The sequence below is a fragment of the Juglans microcarpa x Juglans regia genome, chromosome 6D (genome assembly GCF_004785595.1).
Source record: "Juglans microcarpa x Juglans regia isolate MS1-56 chromosome 6D, Jm3101_v1.0, whole genome shotgun sequence".
NCBI lineage: Eukaryota > Viridiplantae > Streptophyta > Magnoliopsida > Fagales > Juglandaceae > Juglans > Juglans microcarpa x Juglans regia.
The window spans coordinates 13,157,097-13,180,136 of NC_054604.1; the positions used below are offsets into that span (position 1 = coordinate 13,157,097).

The 23,040-nt window shown below is 36.2% G+C and overlaps 2 protein-coding genes across 3 annotated transcripts; both read left to right on the top strand.

Moving 5' to 3' along the window:
- The first annotated feature begins 493 nt into the window (after positions 1 to 493).
- LOC121234014 (transcription factor JUNGBRUNNEN 1-like) lies at positions 494 to 2,525 on the top strand. 2 transcript variants are annotated; one of them, XM_041129810.1, is made up of 4 exons: positions 494 to 775; positions 1,550 to 1,881; positions 2,008 to 2,155; positions 2,262 to 2,501. In XM_041129810.1, exons 1-4 carry the CDS (start codon positions 559 to 561, stop codon positions 2,285 to 2,287), a joined length of 723 nt encoding a protein of 240 aa, XP_040985744.1. In that variant the 5' UTR covers positions 494 to 558; the 3' UTR covers positions 2,288 to 2,501. The 2 variants fall into 2 exon arrangements, with proteins under 2 accessions (XP_040985744.1, XP_040985743.1); XM_041129809.1 differs by having other exon boundaries at positions 2,008 to 2,525.
- Positions 2,526 to 7,782: 5,257 nt separating this feature from the next.
- LOC121234926 (post-GPI attachment to proteins factor 3) lies at positions 7,783 to 20,908 on the top strand. Its single transcript, XM_041131068.1, has 6 exons — positions 7,783 to 8,075; positions 8,197 to 8,291; positions 17,487 to 17,748; positions 17,839 to 18,035; positions 19,992 to 20,179; positions 20,431 to 20,908. Exons 2-6 carry the CDS (start codon positions 8,197 to 8,199, stop codon positions 20,715 to 20,717), a joined length of 1,029 nt encoding a protein of 342 aa, XP_040987002.1. The 5' UTR covers positions 7,783 to 8,075; the 3' UTR covers positions 20,718 to 20,908.
- The last annotated feature ends 2,132 nt before the right edge of the window (positions 20,909 to 23,040 follow it).

The following is a 23,040-nucleotide window of genomic DNA, read 5'->3' on the forward strand; positions in this document are numbered from 1 at the left end:
TGAGTTTAGTAATTTGAGAGTTAGGTATTTAGATGTTAGATTCAACTTAAAATTAGACTAAACTCAACTGAGTCTTGCAACTAAACGCAACCTTAATATATGTCTATGATCTGTCTCATGGGTACTGTAAGATAATCATCAAGTTCAATCAGGCAAATTAAAGATCTTATTATACGAGAAAACCCATTAATTTTTTGTTGGCTGTATGCATGCATAATTGATACTAATTAAGCCAGCTACACTGCAAATGTATTTGTTGATCATTAGACTGGAAACTTTCTTATGGTTTTCTAAAGTCAAAACTGGGACACAGAGACAATTATTGAAGGAGACTTCCTCTAGTATTCTAGCTAGATAGTTTCTTAATTGGGCCCTCCAAAGCCCTAAAAGTCAGCCGACTTGACCCTTTAAAATCCTAGCTCATCATACCTACGATAATATCTCTCTCTCTCATATATATATATATATATATATATATATATAGAATTGGTTCTCTAATTACCATATTAATTGGCTACTATATAGCTAGAGAGCTGGGAAGAAGCTAGAGAACGTCTCATGTACTTGGAGAAGATCATGAGCAGTAAGATGCAGTTAGATACTAGTAAGGAGGACGATGGTCATGATGAAGTTCCACTGCCTGGATTTCGGTTTCATCCAACAGATGAAGAACTCGTTGGCTTTTATCTTCGTCGGAAGGTCGAGAAGAAACCAACACGTCTTGAACTCATCAAACAAATCGATATCTACAAATACGATCCCTGGAATCTTCCAAGTGAGGATTATGTAATTAATTATAGTTTTTCTCTCTTTTTTTCTCCTTTTTTCTGTCTGTCGATCTGTATGGTACAGCATGATATATCATATACCTACAAACATATAATATATATTTGTGTGTGTGTAAATATATATATATGTATGTATGTATGTATATTGATACTGTCTTTGTTTCAACTTGAAAAACCGATCCATGGGGCTCTGATCAAAATTAGGACTTTCAGAACTAAGCTCTCTTTAACGTAGGCGCCTAATTTGTAACAAGTGCAGGCACAAATGAAAGATTATTATGATTTTTAGGGTTTCTGAAAAATCGCATATGTAGATGCAAACCCCACCACCCATGCACGGATTTTATATCTCCAGATCTTCTTCTTTTTTTTATTTTTTGGGTTAATTCTTGTGCTGAATTCGTTCCAGATAAAGGACTTGATCTGTTCTCTTTCTTAAATGCTATGAAACAAATTAAAATAGGATAACTTGATATCCATATATAGAAAAGAATTAAAGCGTGCATCCGATTCAGATCATGTACTTATTTTTGCTTATGGGAATTTACGTACAAAGCATATATTATTTATGTGGGAAAAGGAAGAACCCTTACGTACTCTCTTGCAAAGGAGAGAATAATTTAGGAATATTGCATAGAGAAACAATTATAGTAGCTGGTGTAGCAGTTCATTTCCAAGGTGCAGTTTCTGTATATATTTCTCTCTCTCTCTCTCTCTCTCTCTCTCATGACACATTTTGCTTATATATTATTGATTTGCAGAAGCTGCTGGAAGTACTGCAAAAGACACAGAGGGGTACTTCTTTTGCAAAAGGGGGAGAAAGTATAGGAACAGCATACGACCCAACAGAGTAACAGGGTCTGGATTTTGGAAAGCAACAGGCATCGACAAACAAGTCTACTCAGCGAAAGGATCAGCAGATCGTCGAAGCCATCATGTCTGCATTGGCCTCAAGAAAACATTAGTATACTACCGCGGAAGTGCAGGAAAAGGCACCAAAACTGACTGGATGATGCATGAGTTTCGCCTTCCTGCTGATCATGACAACAACACCAACCTTTCCAATGCTAAAAGTAGTACTGCACCCGAAGCTGTAAGAAAAAATATGCATATATGATCGTTTCATTAAACTGCAGGCTATTCTTATGAAAACGTTTAATTAATTAGACACCAATTTTGATGCATGCTTTCATGTTGTTTTCCATGCATGCCGTCACAGGAAATCTGGACACTTTGTCGGATTTTCGAGCGAAATGTGTCGCATAGGAAGTACACGCCGGATTGGAGAGCGTTATCTGCTAAACGTCATGATACAGCTAATTACTCAAGCTCTGAAGCATGCAGTTTGGAGTCCAACAATCGAGAAGGTTACATTAACTTTGGGAGTAGTACTACTCCGTTCGTATATTATAATGATCATGATCATGATGAAAGAAAGCCTGTTGTTAATCATATGCATGTTGATGAGATTAGGAACCAGTTGCAAGTCGGCCAGTTGAGCGCGACGGTGCCGGTGGCTCATGAACGTCCTCCATCATCTTCAGGCTTTCCAATTGGAAGTCCGGATGGACCGGATGAGAATTATCATGCGTTGTTTGATTGTGGGAATTGGGATGATGAGCTCAGATCAGTAGTAGAGTTTGCTCTTAATCCATCTCGTATGTAAATATTTTTATGTAATTATAAAGCATGTCGAATATGGATTTATATATAGACAGTATTGTTTTTATGAATTAATATTTCTTTTACTCCAAAATACTGACCTTATATGGAGTAGAAGTTCGATCATATACTACATAATTAATAATTTTTATAATTGTAAATTATTTTTTTATTTTTATTATTAAATTTTGTATTTTTATTTTTTATTTTTTACTCCAATTAATGGCCCAGAATCCTGATTAGGTTTGTGACCCATTCATGCGGCCGCCCGAGGAGGGGAGGGTGGACGACTGGGGTGTAAGCCCTCGCACCCCGGTATCAGATGGGGTACCCCTCCCCCGCACACCGGGGGCGAGGTGGAATACCCCAGCTCTAGCACATGTGAGGGTGGGGAGGGTACTACCCCGACCCATAAGGGTCGGGTAGCACCCCTATTGGGGCATAATCGTTTCATAGAGAAGAGGGGAGGAAATGAGGTCTCCGGCAAGAGAAAAGTTGTTTAGGGCAGAATCGGTTTATTTTTTAGTGAATTCGGTTTGTCACATAGGGTGTAGGGTGTAAAATAATTAAACCTACAAATGAGAAGATTTACTCTTTATCAAATGGAAACAATAAGTTTTGAGATAAGAGAAATAGCATTAAAAAAATTATTGCCTAAGCTGTTGTATACTTACATGAATAATGTTATGTACAAACTCTAAATAGACAAGCTTTGTGCAAGGCGCCATTTGTAAAAAAATGGGTCATTTTAATAAAGAATATTACTTTTTACATTTTTCATGGTGGGGTCTACTTTTTTATAAAGAGAATATGTGAGACTTGTCTATTTGAGATTTGTATAAATCATTACTCTCCTTATATATATATATATATATATATATATATATATATATATATTAGCTAAAAGTTGTGATGGCTATCCCATGCATATACCAATATAGACAATTTTTTAGTCAAGTTAGTTATATTTTAACTTGCTAGATAATATTTTGACGAGCTTTCATTGCAAAACCATTTCATGCATCTCTCCAAGGAGTTTTAAAGTTTGTATTTAGCCAATTCTTGAGGATGCCAAGTCAGCTTCAAGAAGAGAAAGCGTGTTGGATGTCTCAATTAATCGAACACATAGCATAGTATTTTAAAATATGTTGGGATTAACTGGCTATCAGCGGCTATTTTGAAATATAAATAGTAGAAGCAAACAAAAGAAAATTCGACAATCACACAAAGAACACAAGATTTATGTGGTTCAGATTAGAACAAGCTGCTTACGCCTACTAGCGGAGTCGGTCTCAAAGAATTCATTATCACAAAATGGAGTAAAAGAGAAGTATCACAAATCACTCCTCAATTCCAAAAGTCCCAATACATCCAATGAGCTCTCAAAATCTCACAAAATGAGTTCTCACTTTTCTCTTTGTTCTGGCCACTCAAAGACACTCCCAATAATAAAATACAAGTATAACATGTATATATACTCCATGGCGTGAGAAGCCCTAAAATTGAACATTCGCTTAAGCAGCGAGTCGAGCGAAGTGTCGAGCTAACAATCTGCTTGGCGTTGTGGCGTTGGCTCGAGCTGATTGTCAAGTGAAGGTCGAGTAAACAATTTGTCTAGAATTCGCTCGAGCGGATTATTGAGCCAAAATTCACTCGAGCTAAGGTTGAGCCACAATCAAGCCAAGTCTTTAGAATGACATTTTCAATAGGAATCAAGCCAGACTCAACAAATCTCCACCTTGGCTTAAATTTCGTCAAACCTAAAACAAAAAATGAATTACATCAAATTGAATTTCACCATTTGACAATAAAAACATCATAGATGCCTACCAAAGATCGAAGAACAAAACTTCTCCACAACTCCCAAACGGAACGCACAATGTCTATCTCTTGAAAACCCCATTTCCACCCAAAAGTCTTCATCTTCGTAGACAAGTTTACCAAATCACAAGGTTGGTCCTAATGAAGAGGTTCAACCTTTTCACAGAAAAGCAATGCACCACTATACAGATTGTGTGCTTGAACAATGGCATCTAAATACACACGAAAACTAACAACAAATATTTTCTACCAAAGTAAGTACACTACAGAGTTTGCATAAGCATATCTACCTGCACTCTATTGTGAAGCTCTTCCAGCAACTCCAACTTCTTGTTATAATCCTACTTTCTTTTTCTATGAAAACAACAACTGAAAAGCTATGGAAGAGAAAGGCTCACCCAATAGTAAGTTGTGTTAACTGCTTCACCCAGATCTATAAACAAGCTTGGCAAACCAGAAAGCATACTACGAGCTCTCACACAAGAGTTTGATTCATTCCATTCAACTATCCTATTTCTGTTAAGTGGACCCAACTGTACGGTCTAAAAAATGCTCTACCTTCTTGTCTGTAGATCACTAGCCTTCAAGTGCTTGAACACATCAAACATGTCACTCACTAGTTCAGAAAAACAATTCCAGCATTTTCTCAAAATGGTTATCAAACAAAAATGAGTACAAATGGGGAACCACCTTGCACAAGATGTATCTCGAAAATCAGAAAGAAAAAAAAAAACTGTAATAAACTTGATTTTGCACTACTTCACAAGAATACAATGCCAATACAAAAAATCAAGCTTCCCTATTTTTTGATCACATAAAGAAAAAACTGCCTACTCACAAATGACCATGCTCATTTACCCATCTGACCCAATCACATATGCCATAAACTAGTAATACTTGAATCTGGAATGTCCGAAGATGTAGCTCCACCAATCACAATCTCACCAAGAAGAAAATAAATACCATTTGCATTCTTCTTTGTCATTACCATTGAAGAGCCATTGTAGACTCGAATGACTCCACCTGCAGCTGAATACTGATAACCAAAGGAGTTAAGAATGTCTAAAGATATAAGATTTTTCTTCAAAGATGGAACATATTGAACGTTAGACAAAGTTCTAACGGTTCCATCATATATCTTAGGGCTGGTTTGGATTCAGAGATAAGATAAGATGACTTTAGATGAAAGATAAAAGTTGAAAACAATATTGTTAGAATATTATTTTTTAATATTATTATTATTTTGAGATTTGAAAATTTTGAATTGTTTATTATATTTTGTGTGGAAATTTAAAAAAATTGTAATGATGAGATCAGATAAGATGAAACACTTTCTTGATTGAACCGATCCAAGCAATTTGACAAGCCATATCATTCTCAACCAAAATGGAGTCACCGTTGACTGATTCGTAGGTAGTGAGTCAATCTCTCATAGGAGACATGTGGAACGTACAAGTTGAACCCATGACCCACTTGTCACCAAAACGGTCGTTAGAGCCACTGACTGCTAGGACATAATCAAAGTTGTTAGATTGTTCTTCAACGCTAACAACATTGGATGAACTTTTACCTTCCTTCTAATTCTTTAATTTGGGACACTCATTCTTGTAATAACCAAATATATGACAGTAGTGACATTTAACATTTTTCTTTTTAAATTTAGAGCTGCCACTAGAATTGCCCCCACCCTGATCTAAACCTCTTCCACTAAATCTACTACTAGAGAAATATTTCACAAAGAAGCCATGGGCTTGATTATCTATAACTTATACACTTAATTTTATTCTTAACTCCTTAGAATTCAAAACAGATTTTAGATCCACCAAGGAGATGGTATCTCTACTGTACAACATTGAGTTCACAAAATTATCAAATGATATAGGTAATGAACACAACATAATTAAAGCTTGATCTTCACCATCAAGATTAATATCAATCTTCCTTAGATCCATAATAATTTTGTTAAATTCATCTAGATGATCGGACATAGGAGTACCTTCCTTCATTCGGAGAGTGTACAGTTGTTGCTTCAAATACAAACAGTTGGTGAGTGACTTCTTCAAATATAGACTCTCCAATTTCCTCTAAAGAATCGAGATGGTCTTTTCATCGGCCACTTCACTCAAAATTCCATAGAAGGAGATAAAAAAAAAAAATGCACGAAGCACTTTCTCTTCCTTTTCCTTTGTTCCTTCTCCTCCAAGACTTTCGTCAACCTTTATTATCGTGACAAGGTCCTCATCTTGATGCACCACAAACTGAAACTATTCTGACCATCGAATTTCTCCACTTCAAACTTTTCCATAGCCATCCCTCAAGATCTTCCACAGAGCCTGGCGCTCTGATACCAGTGTGTTGGGATTAATTGGCTATCAACAGCTAATTTGAAATATAATAGCGGAAGTAAATAAAAGAAAATTCTACAATCACACAAAAAATATCACGATTTACGTGATTCGGCTTAGAACAAGCCTACGTCCACTGGTAGAGTCGGTCTCAAAGAATTCATTATCACAAAATGGAGTACAAGAGAGGTATCACAAATCACTTCTCAATTCCAAAAGCCACAATACACCCAATGATTTTTCAAAATCTCACAAAGGAGTTCTCTCTCTTTTCTCTATGTTCTGGCCTCTCAAAGACACTCCAACTCGTAAAATACATAACGTATAACATGTAAATATACTCCACGATGTAAGAAGTCCTAAAACTAAACATTCGCTCCAGCGGCGTGATGAGCAAAGTGCTGAGTGAACAATCTGCTTGGCATTGGCTCAAGTTGACTGTTGAGTGGAGGTCGAGCGAATAATTTGTTTGGGATTCGTTCGAGCCAAAGTCGAGCCACACTCAACAAAATAACTCAATAAATTTTAGGGTACCCAATGTGGGTTGCTTAAAAGGGCTATGAGCCATCTAAGTTAACAAACTAAGGACTGGTTTGGTTACACAAACCAAACTATCTTATTTCATCATGTCTCATATAATCATTATAACTTTTCCAAACTTCCACACAAAATATAATAAATAATTCAATTTTTTCAAATTTAAATAACAAAAATAATATTAAAAAAATAATATTTTAAAATATTTTATTCAATTTTCAAAATCTTTATTCATCAATATGAATAGATTTTATAAAAGAGATTTAGAAAAAATTAAATATTATTTTAATTATTTAGAAGATCTTGAGTGAAAATACAAGAGTCCTACTATTAAAGAAAATTAGGTGTTCAAGAAGTTTGAGCTAATTTTATTTTATTTTATTATTTATTTATTTATTTATTTTTTATATAGCGAGTGTCATTCAATTTAGGTCTGGTTTAGATAGTAAAATTATCTTAATTAATTTCATCTTAACTTATCTTATTATTATAATTTTTTTAAATTTTTAAATAAAATATAGTAAATAATTCAAAATTTTAATTTTAAAATAAAAAATAATATTTTATTAAATTTTTTACTTTCCTCCAATCTAATCCCAACTTACTTTTCAAACAGAACAAGAGTTCGCAAAGCTCGTAGTTACCATTATTTTGACCGATCAGAGGTTTCCGCGTTACCCACCTTATTACGGGGAGGCGGAGAAAAATGATTGAGGTCCGAACATTCCATTTATCTGCTTGCGCAACCTCACTGACTGGTGGAATGCTCTTCCCTCTTTTTGCCTCCAATTTTCACTCCCTCGCTTTGGCCTCATTCTCCATTGTCTAGTGGAAATCAAATCTGCGTTGAAGTATTTCTCTCCCTCGCCCACACCACACTCCAAAAAGAGGGAAAAGACGGAGAAAAGATTAGCTTTAAAAGGTTATTATGTTGTGATATAAAAAGTGCACTTTAGTCAAGATCTGCCGCTATCATAATATAGACCTTAAATCTTGTTCTTGATCTAATTCTAAACTTGTGTTTTGATTCATTTTTCAAACAGATGATGGATCGCTATTTGATTTCTTTCGTTGCGGTGCTTTCATGTCTTCTTGGAGGTTTAGATGCTAGTGCCGGTGATGTTGATCCCCATTATAGGTAATTTTGTTTCTATTTTATCCTACTATTTCTTTGAAGGAATTATGATGCAATAGGTTTGTTCTTTTCTTTTTTCTGAGTTTCATCAATAAAGATTACATTTGAGGTTATTGCATTAAGGCCCCCTTTCTTTGGAAAGGTAGAGTTCTTTGTGTGTCTACGTAAAAGTAATTATGCCCTTGTTTGTGTGCTTTTCATCCATTTGTTTGTGTGCTTTTCATCCATGCGTGTTTCCTAATGACATTATCCAGATATTGTCAAAGGAACGGGCTGCATGATAAACATAATATTCTCACATGTTCTCATCAATCTTTCATAAACCCAATATAAGCCTATTCAGACTTATTTGTTTGAATAAGTCCGGTTTGCCAACTCCAGCATGAGGAGATCTTTAATCAAATATATTTACTCTTATAGATGATGTGTAATGATTTCGTGCATTGTTAATCTATGTATTCACTAAGATAAAAGGCAGCTTGTTGAAATATTTCATGAAACCTCTATGTAAATTTGTCTTAGTTCAATAGGTTTTAATGTTTCTACATTGTTTAGATTTATGTGAGGACCAAAATATATAACATTGGCCTCTTGACATATTAGTACATGTTGGCAATGGTTCAACTAACAGCCTAACTGTAACACACCCCAAATTGCTTGAAGAAAATACACTGAGAATTTCTCACTTCGAGGGAGCACCACCAGAGAAAAGAGGAAGAAGATGAGGGTAGAAAAGGAAGTAGCTTTTTTGATTCAGATTTTGCATATTGACACAAATGCCTCCCTCCACTATACTAACACTCCTCTATTAACTCATGGGCCAGAGGCCAACTTAAATAGGACAGTAAAATAAAGGCAAGTTCATAACAATCATAACAAGCAGGAAATGGGACATGGACCGACTCACATGGACAATGTAAATAAACGAAATGGCCACTAGCCGAAACATGATCTATTGGACTAACTCCAACCAACCTAAGCCCACTATGGTTTCGGCCCACTACTAGCACGGTCAACTAAACTGTGACAAACCCTCCCCCTTCAAGCACCTTGCCCACAAGGTGCGGTTATGCTTCAATCCTTCCTTTGTAGCTGAGATAAGCTTTTTTCCATCAAATTCTAGAAGTTCATTCAGTGTTTTTGTGTGAAATTTGTTGTCACAGAGGTAAAGAGACACCATAATGGGCTTGAAAGGCTCAGAATCAATTGTGACATTCTTCACTTTTCTGTTTGCCCATTTTAGAATTTCAGTATCTGTTATCTCCTTGCCCTCTTTAACTTGGGAGTGCGATGTCAAGTTTTCTAGGCGTGGAGCATGGTGAATCTCATGAGTTGCCGCAAAAATGCTAGTATGAACTTTTTAATTCCCTGTACAACATCATTTCCAGCTACATTAACGAGTGAGAAATTTAATTGCTTCCCAATCACCCAATCACATATGTGGTCACAAGTAGAACTAGCAGCAGATAATGCACTTGATAGTTTTCTAGCTTTGATAATTGCAGCTCCACATTGTTGAGTGATAGTTATGAATTCTCCCTTCAACCATGCATCATCAGCAACAAGCTCGGGGACAGGCTCCGCTCCCGAATGTGTTTTCACTATTGCATGGTTGACATCAGGATACTGGGTCAATGAGTGTTTTCCCCAGATAACAACATTTTTAACATCTGAAACTTGAACATTTAGTCCTTTAGAAATATGGCCCAAGGCTCTGTTATGATCGAGTCTAGTCAAACATTTGCTTATCAAAAAACAGCATTTTTCACATCTGAAACTTGAACATTTAGTCCTTTAGAAATATGGCCCAAGGCTCTGTTATGATCGAGTCTAGTCAAACAAGTAATGTTTTTCTCAGGGATCGATGGTGCAAATTCCTTCAATATCAGTGCTTGGTGTCTGTTGGGTTGGCAACAACCAAAACCTTACAGTTTGCAGCTGCATGCTTTTCAAGGGCAGAAGCCTGAGACTTGTAAATTGACACATTTTTTGACATCACATCTTTCCTCTCCATGTCTTCTTTCCTTGGGAACCCACCAACCATGATTGCAATGTTAACCCTAGTGCATGCCTCAACAACATCAGTCGTAGCAACAACACCTTTAAGTAGAAGAAATGTAGCATCCACCAACTCCATTTTCACCCCATTCAATGCTTCTGCAGCAGGTGGGATATCAAAGCATGTGCAGGATTGCAGGCTGGTTGGGACCCAATATCACTTCCCTAGCAATCATAGGGATGAGAGCATATCCAATTTTTCCTGCAGCTCCAGTAACGAGAACACGAATTGGTTCTTTTGCCATTTGATCGAGGTTGAGGGGACTAGGGTAGGAATCGATTTCAATGAATGAAGCGAATTGGGAAGAGTAAAAGTAGAGCACAATAGATAGTAGGCGAGGAGGGAATCTCAGGGCCATTTCATTTTCTTTTCCTCTATCAAAAGGCCAATTAGGTGGCAATACATCAAATAAATGAGCAAAAAGGTTCTTATGTGTGAAAAGGGCATGCTTCTCACTATTCTTATCTGGATGCAACGCACCAACAATACCCCATAAAGGCAAATCATCCACAAGGAGTTCAAGCCAATAATTATTCTCAATTGTATCCCTAAACTATTTAACCTTTGCTTCATCAAGATCCAAAAAACAAATGACAACCTTCTCCATGTTTTTTTAAACTTTATTTGGATTTAGCTGTCGCTCAATTAATTTCCACCAAATTGCTGAAACACATTTTCAAACCCAAGTAAGATTGAGGATGTGACATTTTCATGTTTTAACCCTCTATCAAGCATTTCATCAAACAACTTATTTGCTCTAACCAAATCCCTACAGTCAACCATTTTCACAAGAGTAGCGTACCTTGGGAAACAGAAACTAAACAAAGGCATGCCTGCAAGTGCAAAGACTGTTGGAACAAGGTTGCCCAGTACCACTTGATCCAAAGAGCTTTTGCTCATATTTCTAAAGATCCTTTAGCTGAATGGTTAGTGAGGCAACAAGAATTGGGGCACTTTCTTCAAGCACTCTCTATAATATCACGAGCATTTCTTCAAGTAATTTTGGTCCCTCAACCTGTTGGAGTAGCACATTCCTTTGATTCGTAATCGCCATATCCAAAGAACTGAATGGAAACCATGAAGCCTCCAAGCTGTTACACATCTTGAACCCTGCACATGCAAAATTCGGCCTTCTGAAGTTGTAATCTCTCTCAAACGCCAACATGAAGTTCCTACTACCTTCACTCTCATCCTTGCCCAAACAATTATTTTTCCCGTCAGTTGGGGTCTGAGAGTGTGTATTATCTGAGGCAAGACTGCTAGGGCACCTAAAAAGGCAGGCCCGTGCCTTTTCATACTCCTCCTTCCTTTCTTCTTTTAGTGTCTTTGAATCTACAAGGTTCGACGGGGAAAGAGTTTTCTGAGGGGAGCAAACACAGTAAAAACAATCGTACACCATAGGTCCTAAAACAAAGCCTCGTTCAACGTCATCAATGCCCATAATGCAAGGCTTCGACGCCCATTTGAGTAGAGAAGCATCCGCTTTTCCACCATTGTTGACAGTAACGGTAGGAGGTGCCAAGCCATTGCAAGTCGTGCGCCTTGCAGTGTGGCTGAGATTGTGGGTTCTAGGATTGAATACGGGACTGATGGGGACAAATGAAAATGGGTCTTCAACAATTTCTGAGAATGTAGGAAAAAATTGGTTTCTGAGAATGGTTTTTCGGAGCGAGGACAGAGGGCTGCTGAAGGTTTTGCAGTCATAGAAGAAAAGAGAGTGTGAGAAGTGGAGACACTGGAAATTGACTCCACCAGAATCAAACTCCCAAATATGAGAATATGAGTGTGAAGCTTGAGGTTGGAGTAGCAGTGGTGCTCTTTTCCATCTCTAAGAAATTCCCAAAACCGCACAACATCTCATTTTTCTCTCTAGCCCTTCTCTTGCTCTATCTCTCCTTTGGGCTCTATCCTTGGTTTTGGAACTGCCAGTGTTGAGACCAGGCTCAGAAATCTCGTGGTTACCTTTGATAGTTTCGCCATTAGGAATCCCAATCTGGATATGAGGGAGGCAGTTTTGGTCGAAGGGGCGATTTGACTAGGAATTCGCCGTTGTTAGTTCTTCCTGCACCACACAAACCTCATGCTCCAACTAGCTTAAAATTTCATTGTAGTTGTTCCTGAAATCTTTTAACTTTTGTAGGATAACGTGGCATATTTCTCATGAAATTGACTCCACCAGAATCAAACTCCCAAATATGAGAATATGAGTGTGAAGCTTGAGGTTGGAGTAGCAGTGGTGCTCTTTTCCATCTCTAAGAAATTCCCAAAACCGCACAACATCTCATTTTTCTCTCTAGCCCTTCTCTTGCTCTATCTCTCCTTTGGGCTCTATCCTTGGTTTTGGAACTGCCAGTGTTGAGACCAGGCTCAGAAATCTCGTGGTTACCTTTGATAGTTTCGCCATTAGGAATCCCAATCTGGATATGAGGGAGGCAGTTTTGGTCGAAGGGGCGATTTGACTAGGAATTCGCCGTTGTTAGTTCTTCCTGCACCACACAAACCTCATGCTCCAACTAGCTTAAAATTTCATTGTAGTTGTTCCTGAAATCTTTTAACTTTTGTAGGATAACGTGGCATATTTCTTGTGTTTGTTCTACTTGCTCCTTGATTTTGTGTAGAGATGCAATAATTTCTTCCATGGGTTGATAGCATAGAGACCGGTGTCTTTCTGATACCAATTTGTAACACACCCCAAATTGCTTGAAGAAAATACACTGAGAATTGTTCACTTCAAGGGGAGCACCTCCAGAGAAAGAGGAAGAAGATGAGGATAGAAAAGGAAATAGGCTTTTTTCATTTATTCAGATTTTGCATATCGATACAAATGCCTCCTCCACTACATATACTAACACTCTATTATCATGGGCCAGAGGCCAACTTAAACAGGACAGTAAAATGAATACAAGTTCATAACAAGCAGTAAATGGGCTATGGTCTGACTCACATGGACAATGTAAATAAACGAAATGGCCACTGGCCGAAACATGATCTACTAAACTGACTCCAACCAACCTAAGCTGTAATGACCTAGCCCAATAATTCTAAGTTCAGAATATTGATAATTTTTATTAGGCCTAAATTATATTTAATAGGTTATATTGAATAAGTCCACGAGCGATAAATTATTGAAGTTGATTAGGAGTTTTAATTAGGCTCAATAACTACGTTGAATCTCATTTATTATCTATTGAATGAGTTAGACTCCTTTTAGAATTTAAAGATCGGTCATTAGAAATTTATTTCAATTTAAAATATCACTGATTGAAGTCCTTTACGCAGTTTCAGTTACTATCAGTCCTACATTGAATGAACTATTAAATTATGTTTTTAAATTCAAATTCTCTTCTTGAACGATCGCGACTGAGTCGAACTCGAACTCGTCGGCACCCTCTCCCAGATCTCTCTATAAATATCTCTCTTCCATGTGTTATTTGGAAAAAATCATAAGCCTCTGTAAGTGCAGTGGCCAAACCTAAGATACCTAGTCCAGTATTGTGCGTGTCCCACGTTTACCACGCCAATAGCCAACTGCGTCATTCCTCTCATAACATCCCTCACGTTTTCTCTATCCTTCTAGTTCATGTGATTGATTTCATGCCAAAAATATTGGATTAATGTTGCAAGGTACGTAACTTGATCATAGATTAAGATTAGCATACGTTAGCTAATTATATATATTATTATTAAGGCCAATTCTTTGAAAACTAGTGTTTATGTACTACGCATGTCATGATATTTGCAAGCACGTCATTCATCATGTTTTATTCTGCATATTATAGTTATGTATGTATTATGCATCTCATACATTTCACGTTGCATAAAACACATAAACTTCCATAAGCGTGGATGTGAAAGCCACGGACTTAAGTGTGGTCTACTATAGTATGCTAGAACACTATTAGCGGCTTCTCTTGCAACCACTGGATGTGGGGCAAGTGCATAATATTACACACATGGTTAAATGTGTGGGCTAGTCTGATAAATAAGATAAGTTAGATAAGCCAAAATACGTCATGCATGTCATAAACATACGTATAAATGATTATGATTTTAATTCTCAGTATATGAAAAACCTTATATTAAGTATGTTTACGTTATGATGGGTTTCTTACTGAGTCATCGACTCATTTTAGTTGTTTTATGTTTTTAAACCACCCCAAGTCAAAATATTTATGAAGCTAGAGTTGCAGGATGAGACTTAGTCCAGGGAGGCATGACATTGGCTTAGATCATGTGCACAGATGTTAAGTTATAATTTTATAACACGAACTTTGAGAAATTTTAGTAAATGCTTCCGCGCACTCTCATTTATGATTTCAGCATTTTTAATAAAGAATGATTGTGTTATAGGAAATCTTTGTACGTGACACTTCCTTTAGAATAAAAAAAAAATATATTTTTAAGTCAAGTTTAGTAGTAGCACTCCGGCTTCCCGGAGAATTTCTAAAAGTGATTTTATTCTTAAACTTGGGGAGCGGGGTATTACATAAGCCCACTATGGTCTCGGTCCACTACTAGCACGGTCAACTGAATTGTGACACTAACGTATTTGAATCTTTAAAGGAGAGAGCAGATCCTGGATAGACCTCTCCCCCCCACAACAAGGTATTCAATAATTACACTGTGAAGCTTGAAACAAATTCTTGAGTGCAGGGTTAATCGAAAGCTAGGTCCCGCAAGTAACTGTAAAAATATCGTAAATAGGGACATCAAACCATGCCTATTGATAACTTTTTTTTACAACTTTATAAACGTTGACATTTATTTTTAAATTTTATTTGCTTACGAAATTGAACAATTTTGTGGTATGGACCATGTGGCAAAACCACACGTGACTGGTCTCAACTAATGGAAGTTACAAGGTAACAATCTCAAACACTTAAAAAAATTTACTCTTGCTTAGTGAATAAGTTTTTCTCGTACTGCATTTCATGAGGAGTAGGGTGCAATTTGAATGTCCGGCCTCATTAAATGAAGAACAAAAGAGGGTATTGGAATTTAATCGAAGTAATTTAGAGAGAGAGAAATGATCGAAGGAGTGCTCAATGGAGGAGCTCAAAAGTCTCTTCTTCAACATGCTGTTTCTGTGGACTATAGCTATAGATTCCAATGGTCTTAATGTTCAGGACTTTCTTGTATCTATTTCTTCTTCACCTAGCTAGGCACTCACTCTTGAATACGTCTTGTGTACTTGGGTTTCGCCTAGACTTTTATTCATATCAATAAAAAAATTTCTTACAAAAAAATACCTCTCTTAAAGTAAATACAGCTCTAAAATTATATACTCATAAAAATATTATATTATTTTTTAATTTAACAATTAAATTACAATTATTTTTTTCTTAATGATCATATCTTTCCCAAATAAACAAACCAAGCATGCATGTAAGTTTCTTAACTTCTGATACTTGAGGAGAAAAAACAGTAAGTGGAAGTAGACAAAGTATATTTTCCAATGTTACCAGAACCAATCTAATCGTTGGACTGCTATCTATGCTCTCAGGGATGGCCATTGCCAGTCCTCGTGAATTCCTTGATGAGTAGTCTAGGGTATCTTTAGATTTGTGCAGGTATGGGTGCTTATTTACTCCAACCTTGTTCTAATCCTTTATTAAACATTTTGTAGGAACCACTGGCCTTTTTTTGTTGTTTCCTTCTCTGAAGCATTTTGTGGGCCTCTTATTTATTTATTTAAAAAATTACATTTGAGGGAGGGTGTCAATTTACTTTTTCTTAATTTGTGGGGTTTATATTTTCTTTAATTGTTCCATTGTTTCTTTTTGTCTTCTAAACCTCTGTGAAGATTTTCTATTCTTTTGAAGTTGTCTTGTCCCATAAAAGGCTAAAAGAAAAAAGAGAGATTCTATTTGAAAACCAGTGTGGAAGACACTTTCTACACTGCTGATATGGCATGATTAATTTGCAAGAAAAATTTAAATATTTGAATCTTGCAAATCAAATCTTGCCACGTCAAAAGTGTGGATGGTGTGACACACTGGCTTGCAAGTAGAATGACTCCAGGGAAAAAAAAAAAAGAAGAGGAGGAAATCTTCTGAAGTGGTGTTTTATGGTTGTGAAATTGGCTTTAGCTTTCTTGAGCTACTTGTGATTCCTTTTTAAGTTTTCATCAATGTTTGCATGACACTATCTTGTTGCTTTAGGGTTCAGCTAAAGCTAATAACCATTTAGGTTCGCCCTTTGTTCAAAGTACTTATAAAAAAAAAAGGTTTCGCCTTTTGTTTGGAGTTACTCCTATTTCTTGAAACCGGAAACTTTAAGGAAGCAGCATCCTTGATTCGGTCCTGAGCAGTGCAGGTTTCGTTTGAGTAATATATGGGAGATATATCTCTTAACCCGTCATATAGATTTTGGCGTCTACAACCAGATGCAGGAAAGTTATCACATATGTTAGATTCAAACTTTTGATGGGTCAGTCTATTAAATAGCCATAGAAAAGTCAAGAAATAAATCTAGTAAAGATCATCTGACATACGGTTGAATATGATACATATCGACCTAGTACACGCCTGCTATTGGTTCTCAGCATATTTTTTTTTTCTTTCTACTTCTTTTAAAAACTCATTTGCTAATATATATATATATATATATATATATATATATATATGTATGTATATAAACTCATTTGCTAACAGTTTTATGCTCTTTGTTTCCGAGAGACATTTCTTTAAACGCAATAAATCCAAATGATTTGCTAGTCTTTGAGCTGAAACCAGATAGATGGTAATTGATGTCGTAGGAGATTTCCTATCTGCGTAACCTTTTTCTGATATGCATGTGTAATAAACAGCTTTTAATATTCTTTGGCATTGTGCCTGTTCTCATATTTCACACAATGTCTACCTTAATTATGGACTTCATCAAATGTAATTAATATTAAAACAAGATCTGATCGGAAATAAGATGAAGAGATAAAGCGTTTGTATTTCCATTTTTCATATGGATGTGTTGTCGTGTCTCTAGTTAAGTTTCACAAGTGCCTTGAATATGACCTCTTGTCGTTGTTTTCTTTTATTAATTTAGTTTTATGTTGGTCTTTGCATGACAGTTATTCATGCGGATAAAATTTGCCTTTGTTTACCTAATACAATTATCATATTATTTTTTGTTTTGATTTTTAGAGCTTGTGTAAAAACATGTGAAGAAATTGGATGTGTTGGTCAAAGATGCTTTCCAGACTGCAATTTCTCTAAAGAAGGTGTCTCCAGTGATGGTCCATGGTACATGCAAGAACCCCTTTACTTGCAGTGGAAACAAGGGGATTGCCAAAGTGATTGCCGTTACTATTGTATGTTTGACAGAGAGAAAGAAAGAGAAGCATTGGGTGAGGGCCCTGTCAAATACCATGGTAAATGGCCATTTAAGCGTGTGTATGGGATTCAGGTTTGCCTTCTGATAACCTAAACTAAATATTTAATATGGAGTTGGTTTTAGATGCTAATATATTTATATCTTGACATGTTAATCAATCAGGAGCCTGTTTCTGTAGCTTTCTCTGCGCTAAATCTTGCAATTCATTTTCATGGCTGGTTATCCTTTTTCATCCTTCTATACTACAAGTTGCCCCTGAATATGAATAAAAAGGCGTACTATGAATTTGCCAGTTTGTGGCATATCTATGGGTTTTTCTCGATGAACTCCTGGTTCTGGAGTGTTGTTTTCCATAGTCGGTAAGTTCTTTGTGTTCTAATTTTGTTTTCTTTATTCTTTTATAAATATAGGCATGTATATGAATGTGTGCATCTTAGAATTTTATTTTTCCGCACCTTACTTCTTTGGGCTAGTGCTGTAGATTTTAATGGCCTAAATATACATGATTTTCTTCTTTCTTTTTTTAGCAACTAGATAGGTCCTATCTCTTTTATACCTCCTTGTATACCTGGGCTTTGCCTATTCTTATTTATACTACCGTTTACTTATAAAAAAAAAAAAAAAAAAAATGAATGTGTGCATGTTTGCTTAAATCTTGGTTTTATACATACACACATCAATAATTATATTTACACAAATACATAAACAATTACACATTCAGACCCACATGAATACATGTTTAGTTTGATTTTAGTTTGTGCTCTCCTGCTGCTTAGAAGGTTTATCTGGCTCAATGGCCCTTCAACTAGGATGATGAATAATTGATGCTATTAGCTGCATAATCTGTCTAGATATTTTGTACTCTTTACTAATGCTCTCAGCTTGTCAATGCTGGATTGAAACTGGGTTTGTATATGGGTTTTCTTTTTTTACCACACTAACCTGTTTTAAAATTTATGTAACATGTATAAAGACACAGGTCGCTGTTAGTCCCACATAAATCCAATGTCTACCCTGTCGCTAGAATGTGTGGATGTCACCAGAAGATTGTCAACGTAATTAATGTTGGTAACAATGCAATCAAACATAACACAATAACTAGAAATTTAAATTAGAACAAAACCGGTCAGGGTGAGATGTAGAAACTTTGCTCTATTTTAAGGAATTGCCCTTTGTAGATGTAAAAGTCCAAAATGGCTCAAAATAGTTGCATGCTAATACGGTTGACCCCAAAGCACCATCAAAGAAATACTTTTCTCTGCCCAAATATCGATAAATATATACTTGTATGATATTTACGTCTCTTTCTTTTTACATCTATTTTTTGTATGAGGGATGATACAAATGTGTATATTTGTAGCCTTATGGGCTGTTCTAGATTAACAAGAGTACAAGAGTGATAGCTGATTTGTTCATATAAACATCATGTCCATTATTGTCTTGATGGGAGTTAGAGGACAAGCCAGTCACTCTCTGTTTAACAAATTGAAACTGCAGCATCTTCTTATGCCCCAACTCACTTTGATCTATATTAGCATAATTATAATAATTTAATTATTAATTGAGTGGCATCAAATCCACCAACAATAGTTTTTTTACTGCTTCAATTTTTCTTTTTCAAATGACATTTATAACTATCTGTTTGTTTATACAAAAAAATGTTGACAGAATACCATAGAAAGAGTTTAGATCACATATAAAAGTGTCTGTTCGATGTTTACTAGCTGTATAGATTTATATATTTTTCTTAGTAATAATCATTAAAAAGTACTGAAAATTTGATTAATATGAGAAGAAACTCAAGTATATGTGGTCAATTTCTGAGAGTTCCTTGATGAATCACAATCCAATATCAATTTAATTTACAAATTAAACAAAAAAAAATCCTGGAACAGAAACCCTTCTGATGGTCACAGACCCCGTACTAAGAACGGAGAAAGCTGATTTGACTTCAATAATGAAGTTTTCAATGCCTTCAAATGTACAAACTTTCCTCCACATTGTCCACATAAGGCAAAGTGGAGCAGCCTTCCAAATTATAGAAAGTATAGAAGCTTATCATGTTCTATATGCTAGAAATTTATGGAACTGTTAAAACGTTAATTCTCTGATCAAACTCATAAAATGAGAAAAAGTTAGAAACTTTGCTAATTCCCTAGCTCACCCACCACAAGCAAGAAGGTAGCCACTCCGGCAACTGAATGCAGTATTATAGCTTTTTGTATTACTGCTTTTTTTACTGCCTTTTTCTTTTTTAATTTTCTGCTTACGTTTCATCACACTTCTTATCATTGTGATGTCCTTTTTAACTGCAGAGATGTGGAATTGACAGAGAAGCTGGACTACTCTTCTGCAGTGGCATTACTTGGGTACTCCCTTATTCTGGCCATCCTAAGAAGTTTCAATGTGAGGAATGAGGCTGCCAGAGTCATGGTTTCTGCTCCACTGCTCGCATTTGTGACCACCCACATATTGTACCTGAACTTTTATAAACTAGATTATGGTATAATCCCTGTCTTTACATGTCCACTATCTGGGCTTAAAGTTATCTTTTATAATTATATGAATGAATTACATCTTTTTCTGTTTATAATTATGGTGAGATATTTCTGTTTATTCACTGGTAGGGAGTTGATAGAGAGAGCATATGAATGAATTACATCTTTTTCATTTTCTTTTCCTAAGTTTTCCTGTAATTAACCTTTTTTTTTTCTGGTGCTATTATGACGACTTTATTTCTCCAACATTTGACAGGGTGGAACATGAAAGTTTGTGTTTTCATGGGTGTGACCCAGCTTCTCCTATGGGCAATATGGGCTGGTGTCACACGACATCCTTCTCGCTGGAAGTTGTGGGTGGTGGTTGTAGGTGGTGGCCTTGCAATGCTCCTAGAAATCTATGATTTCCCTCCATATCAAGGGTTTGTGGATGCTCATGCTCTTTGGCATGCCACTACTATCCCCCTAACCTATATTTGGTGGAGTTTCATCCGAGATGATGCTGAGTTTCGAACCTCTACCCTGCTTAAAAAGGCAAAATAGCTTGTTTCAAACTGGCAAAACCTTGTAATACTTTGGTCATGATTGAGGCCTTGCCTCCGTTAATGTTACTTTGTTCCACCTTTTAAGAGGATGCTTGGCTTGAAATCATACCCAGCTGAAAAATCATTTTTATTTGTTGGGATTGGTCCGTATAATGGAACATGAAGTTGAGCAAGGTAGCGATTCAATTATTTTTTTGGATGCTGGTAAAACTTCTCGATATTATATTAGGATACATCTCAATGGTGCCAGATGCCATCATCCCGATTGAACTGGGCAGAGATGGGGGATTACATGTGCCCCTGCTACTGCTAAGCCTCATCTCTTTTAAGAAGAGGATTTATTTTTAGGGTTGTCTTTGGATATAAGGATTTGGATTTAGATTTGGATTTGGATTTGGATTTGGATTTGGATTTTAAATCAACCATGGATCTAAATCTAAAATTTTAAAAAGTTTTTCTATCACCCTTCCCCTCCTACAAGCCCTTGTCCATACAGTATTTTCATTATTTTTTTCTACTTTTTTTTTTTATACTAGGTTAGAAAATGTTTGATCTACTACCTTGTGGCCGCCAAAAGTGTATACATGTCACACCACTGTTCTCCTCAAAGGCCGATCTACAAGATGAGCCAAAACGTTATCTTCTAACAAGTGCGTGAGCCTCATGCGCTGTCTAGACTTTTTTTGAGTCTAATGTGTCGTTGCAATTCTGCACGCCTGGTACCCAAAGATTTCTTGGCTTTAGATCTTTGAAACTAGCTCAACCTTACTTCCTGTTCATTGGTGTGCGACCCTCATGTTTTGTTATAGCATTTGGTATTCTTTGGGTGTTGTTGACGTTAAAATTTTTTTGTCTCTTAACTATTCCACTATATTCCTGCTTTTCCCCAACGACAACATGAAGGTAATGAAAATGGAGTTATGCAAAAAGTACCATAATAGATTATTGATGTGTCTTTTTTCTGGTTGTTGTTTAAAAGCGATAACCAATTATAGGGGTGTACAGGAACTGACGGGACCGACCGTTGCCTACAGGAACCGGCTGCTAGAGTCAGGAACAGACTAAAACCGGTCGGTCGGCGGTAAAAAATATAAGAAACTAATGTTGGCTAGTTCGGTCCTAATTTGAACTAGGTTTAAACCGTCGAACCAGCCAATATAATATATATATATATACCTTAAGTAAAACGATGTCGTTTCACTTAAGTGGTTTAAACGGCGTTGTTTTACACGTAATGTATAGAAAAAATATATATAAGTGAAACGACACTGTTATGTTTAATACACCAACATGTGTCGTTTAGATCTAGGGTTTAATAACCCCTCCCTCTTCCTCATCTTGATCTTCTTTCTTTTTTCTCTCTTATCTCTCACCCCGCAGCCCTCCCCTCCCCTCCTCCTTCATGTTGATAAGCTTGCCTCTCATCTCTTCAAGATCTCTCATCCTCGACTTGTCCCTTACCTCTCCAGGCTCTCTCATCTCTCATCTCTCCTCTTTGAAACGTCTCTCCAAGCTCTCTGTCATTCACGGTTCACTTCTCTCATTCTCCTCTCATTTCTCCAGTTCACCTCTCTTCCTGAAGTTTTGTTATAAATTTGTGATTTTGTTGTGAATTTTTGAATTTATTGTGAATTTTGATTGATTTGTTTTGAATTTGTGATGTGAATTTGGGGATGGGTAAGCAACCGACAGATTGACTGTTGAATCGATCAGTACCAACAGTAAGATTTCAACTGGTTCTCTCTCTCCCTATCGATCGATTTTAGTCAGCACTACCCTCTTAAAAAACTATCAGTGTGATTTGGTTTTGAACCAAAACTGCACCGATAAGATCAGTTTTTAGCCCTAAGCAATTGATCTAAAACGAACTGCTTTTGACAATTCCCTCCTTGGCTCTACTGAGAAAAATGGGTCCAAGCTTATGGTTCAATGCCTCTTTTTTTTTTTCCCGACTCCCTTGAAAGACTCTTATAATTGTAATGAAGTTTTTTGTATGGGGCACCCCCTCTTATATAACTGAGTTAATTTCAATGTATTTTTTCTTAAAAAGATTTTAAATATTTTAAAATTTTCATTGATTTTAGTGCAAATCTAAATTTAAATCTTAATATATAATCTAAACAAAGGATTCAAATTTGAAATACCTAAACTAAATTTTACATACCCAAATCTATACACCAGGATTGTGTTAGTCGGTATTGTTCCAAATAGCTGCCGTCGACACGTCTTAAGTTGCATGGCGTTTTTGAATTCAACTTTGCTATTGATTATTCCACATATTTCACACTATAGTTATTTTTATTTTTATTATTTTATTTTTA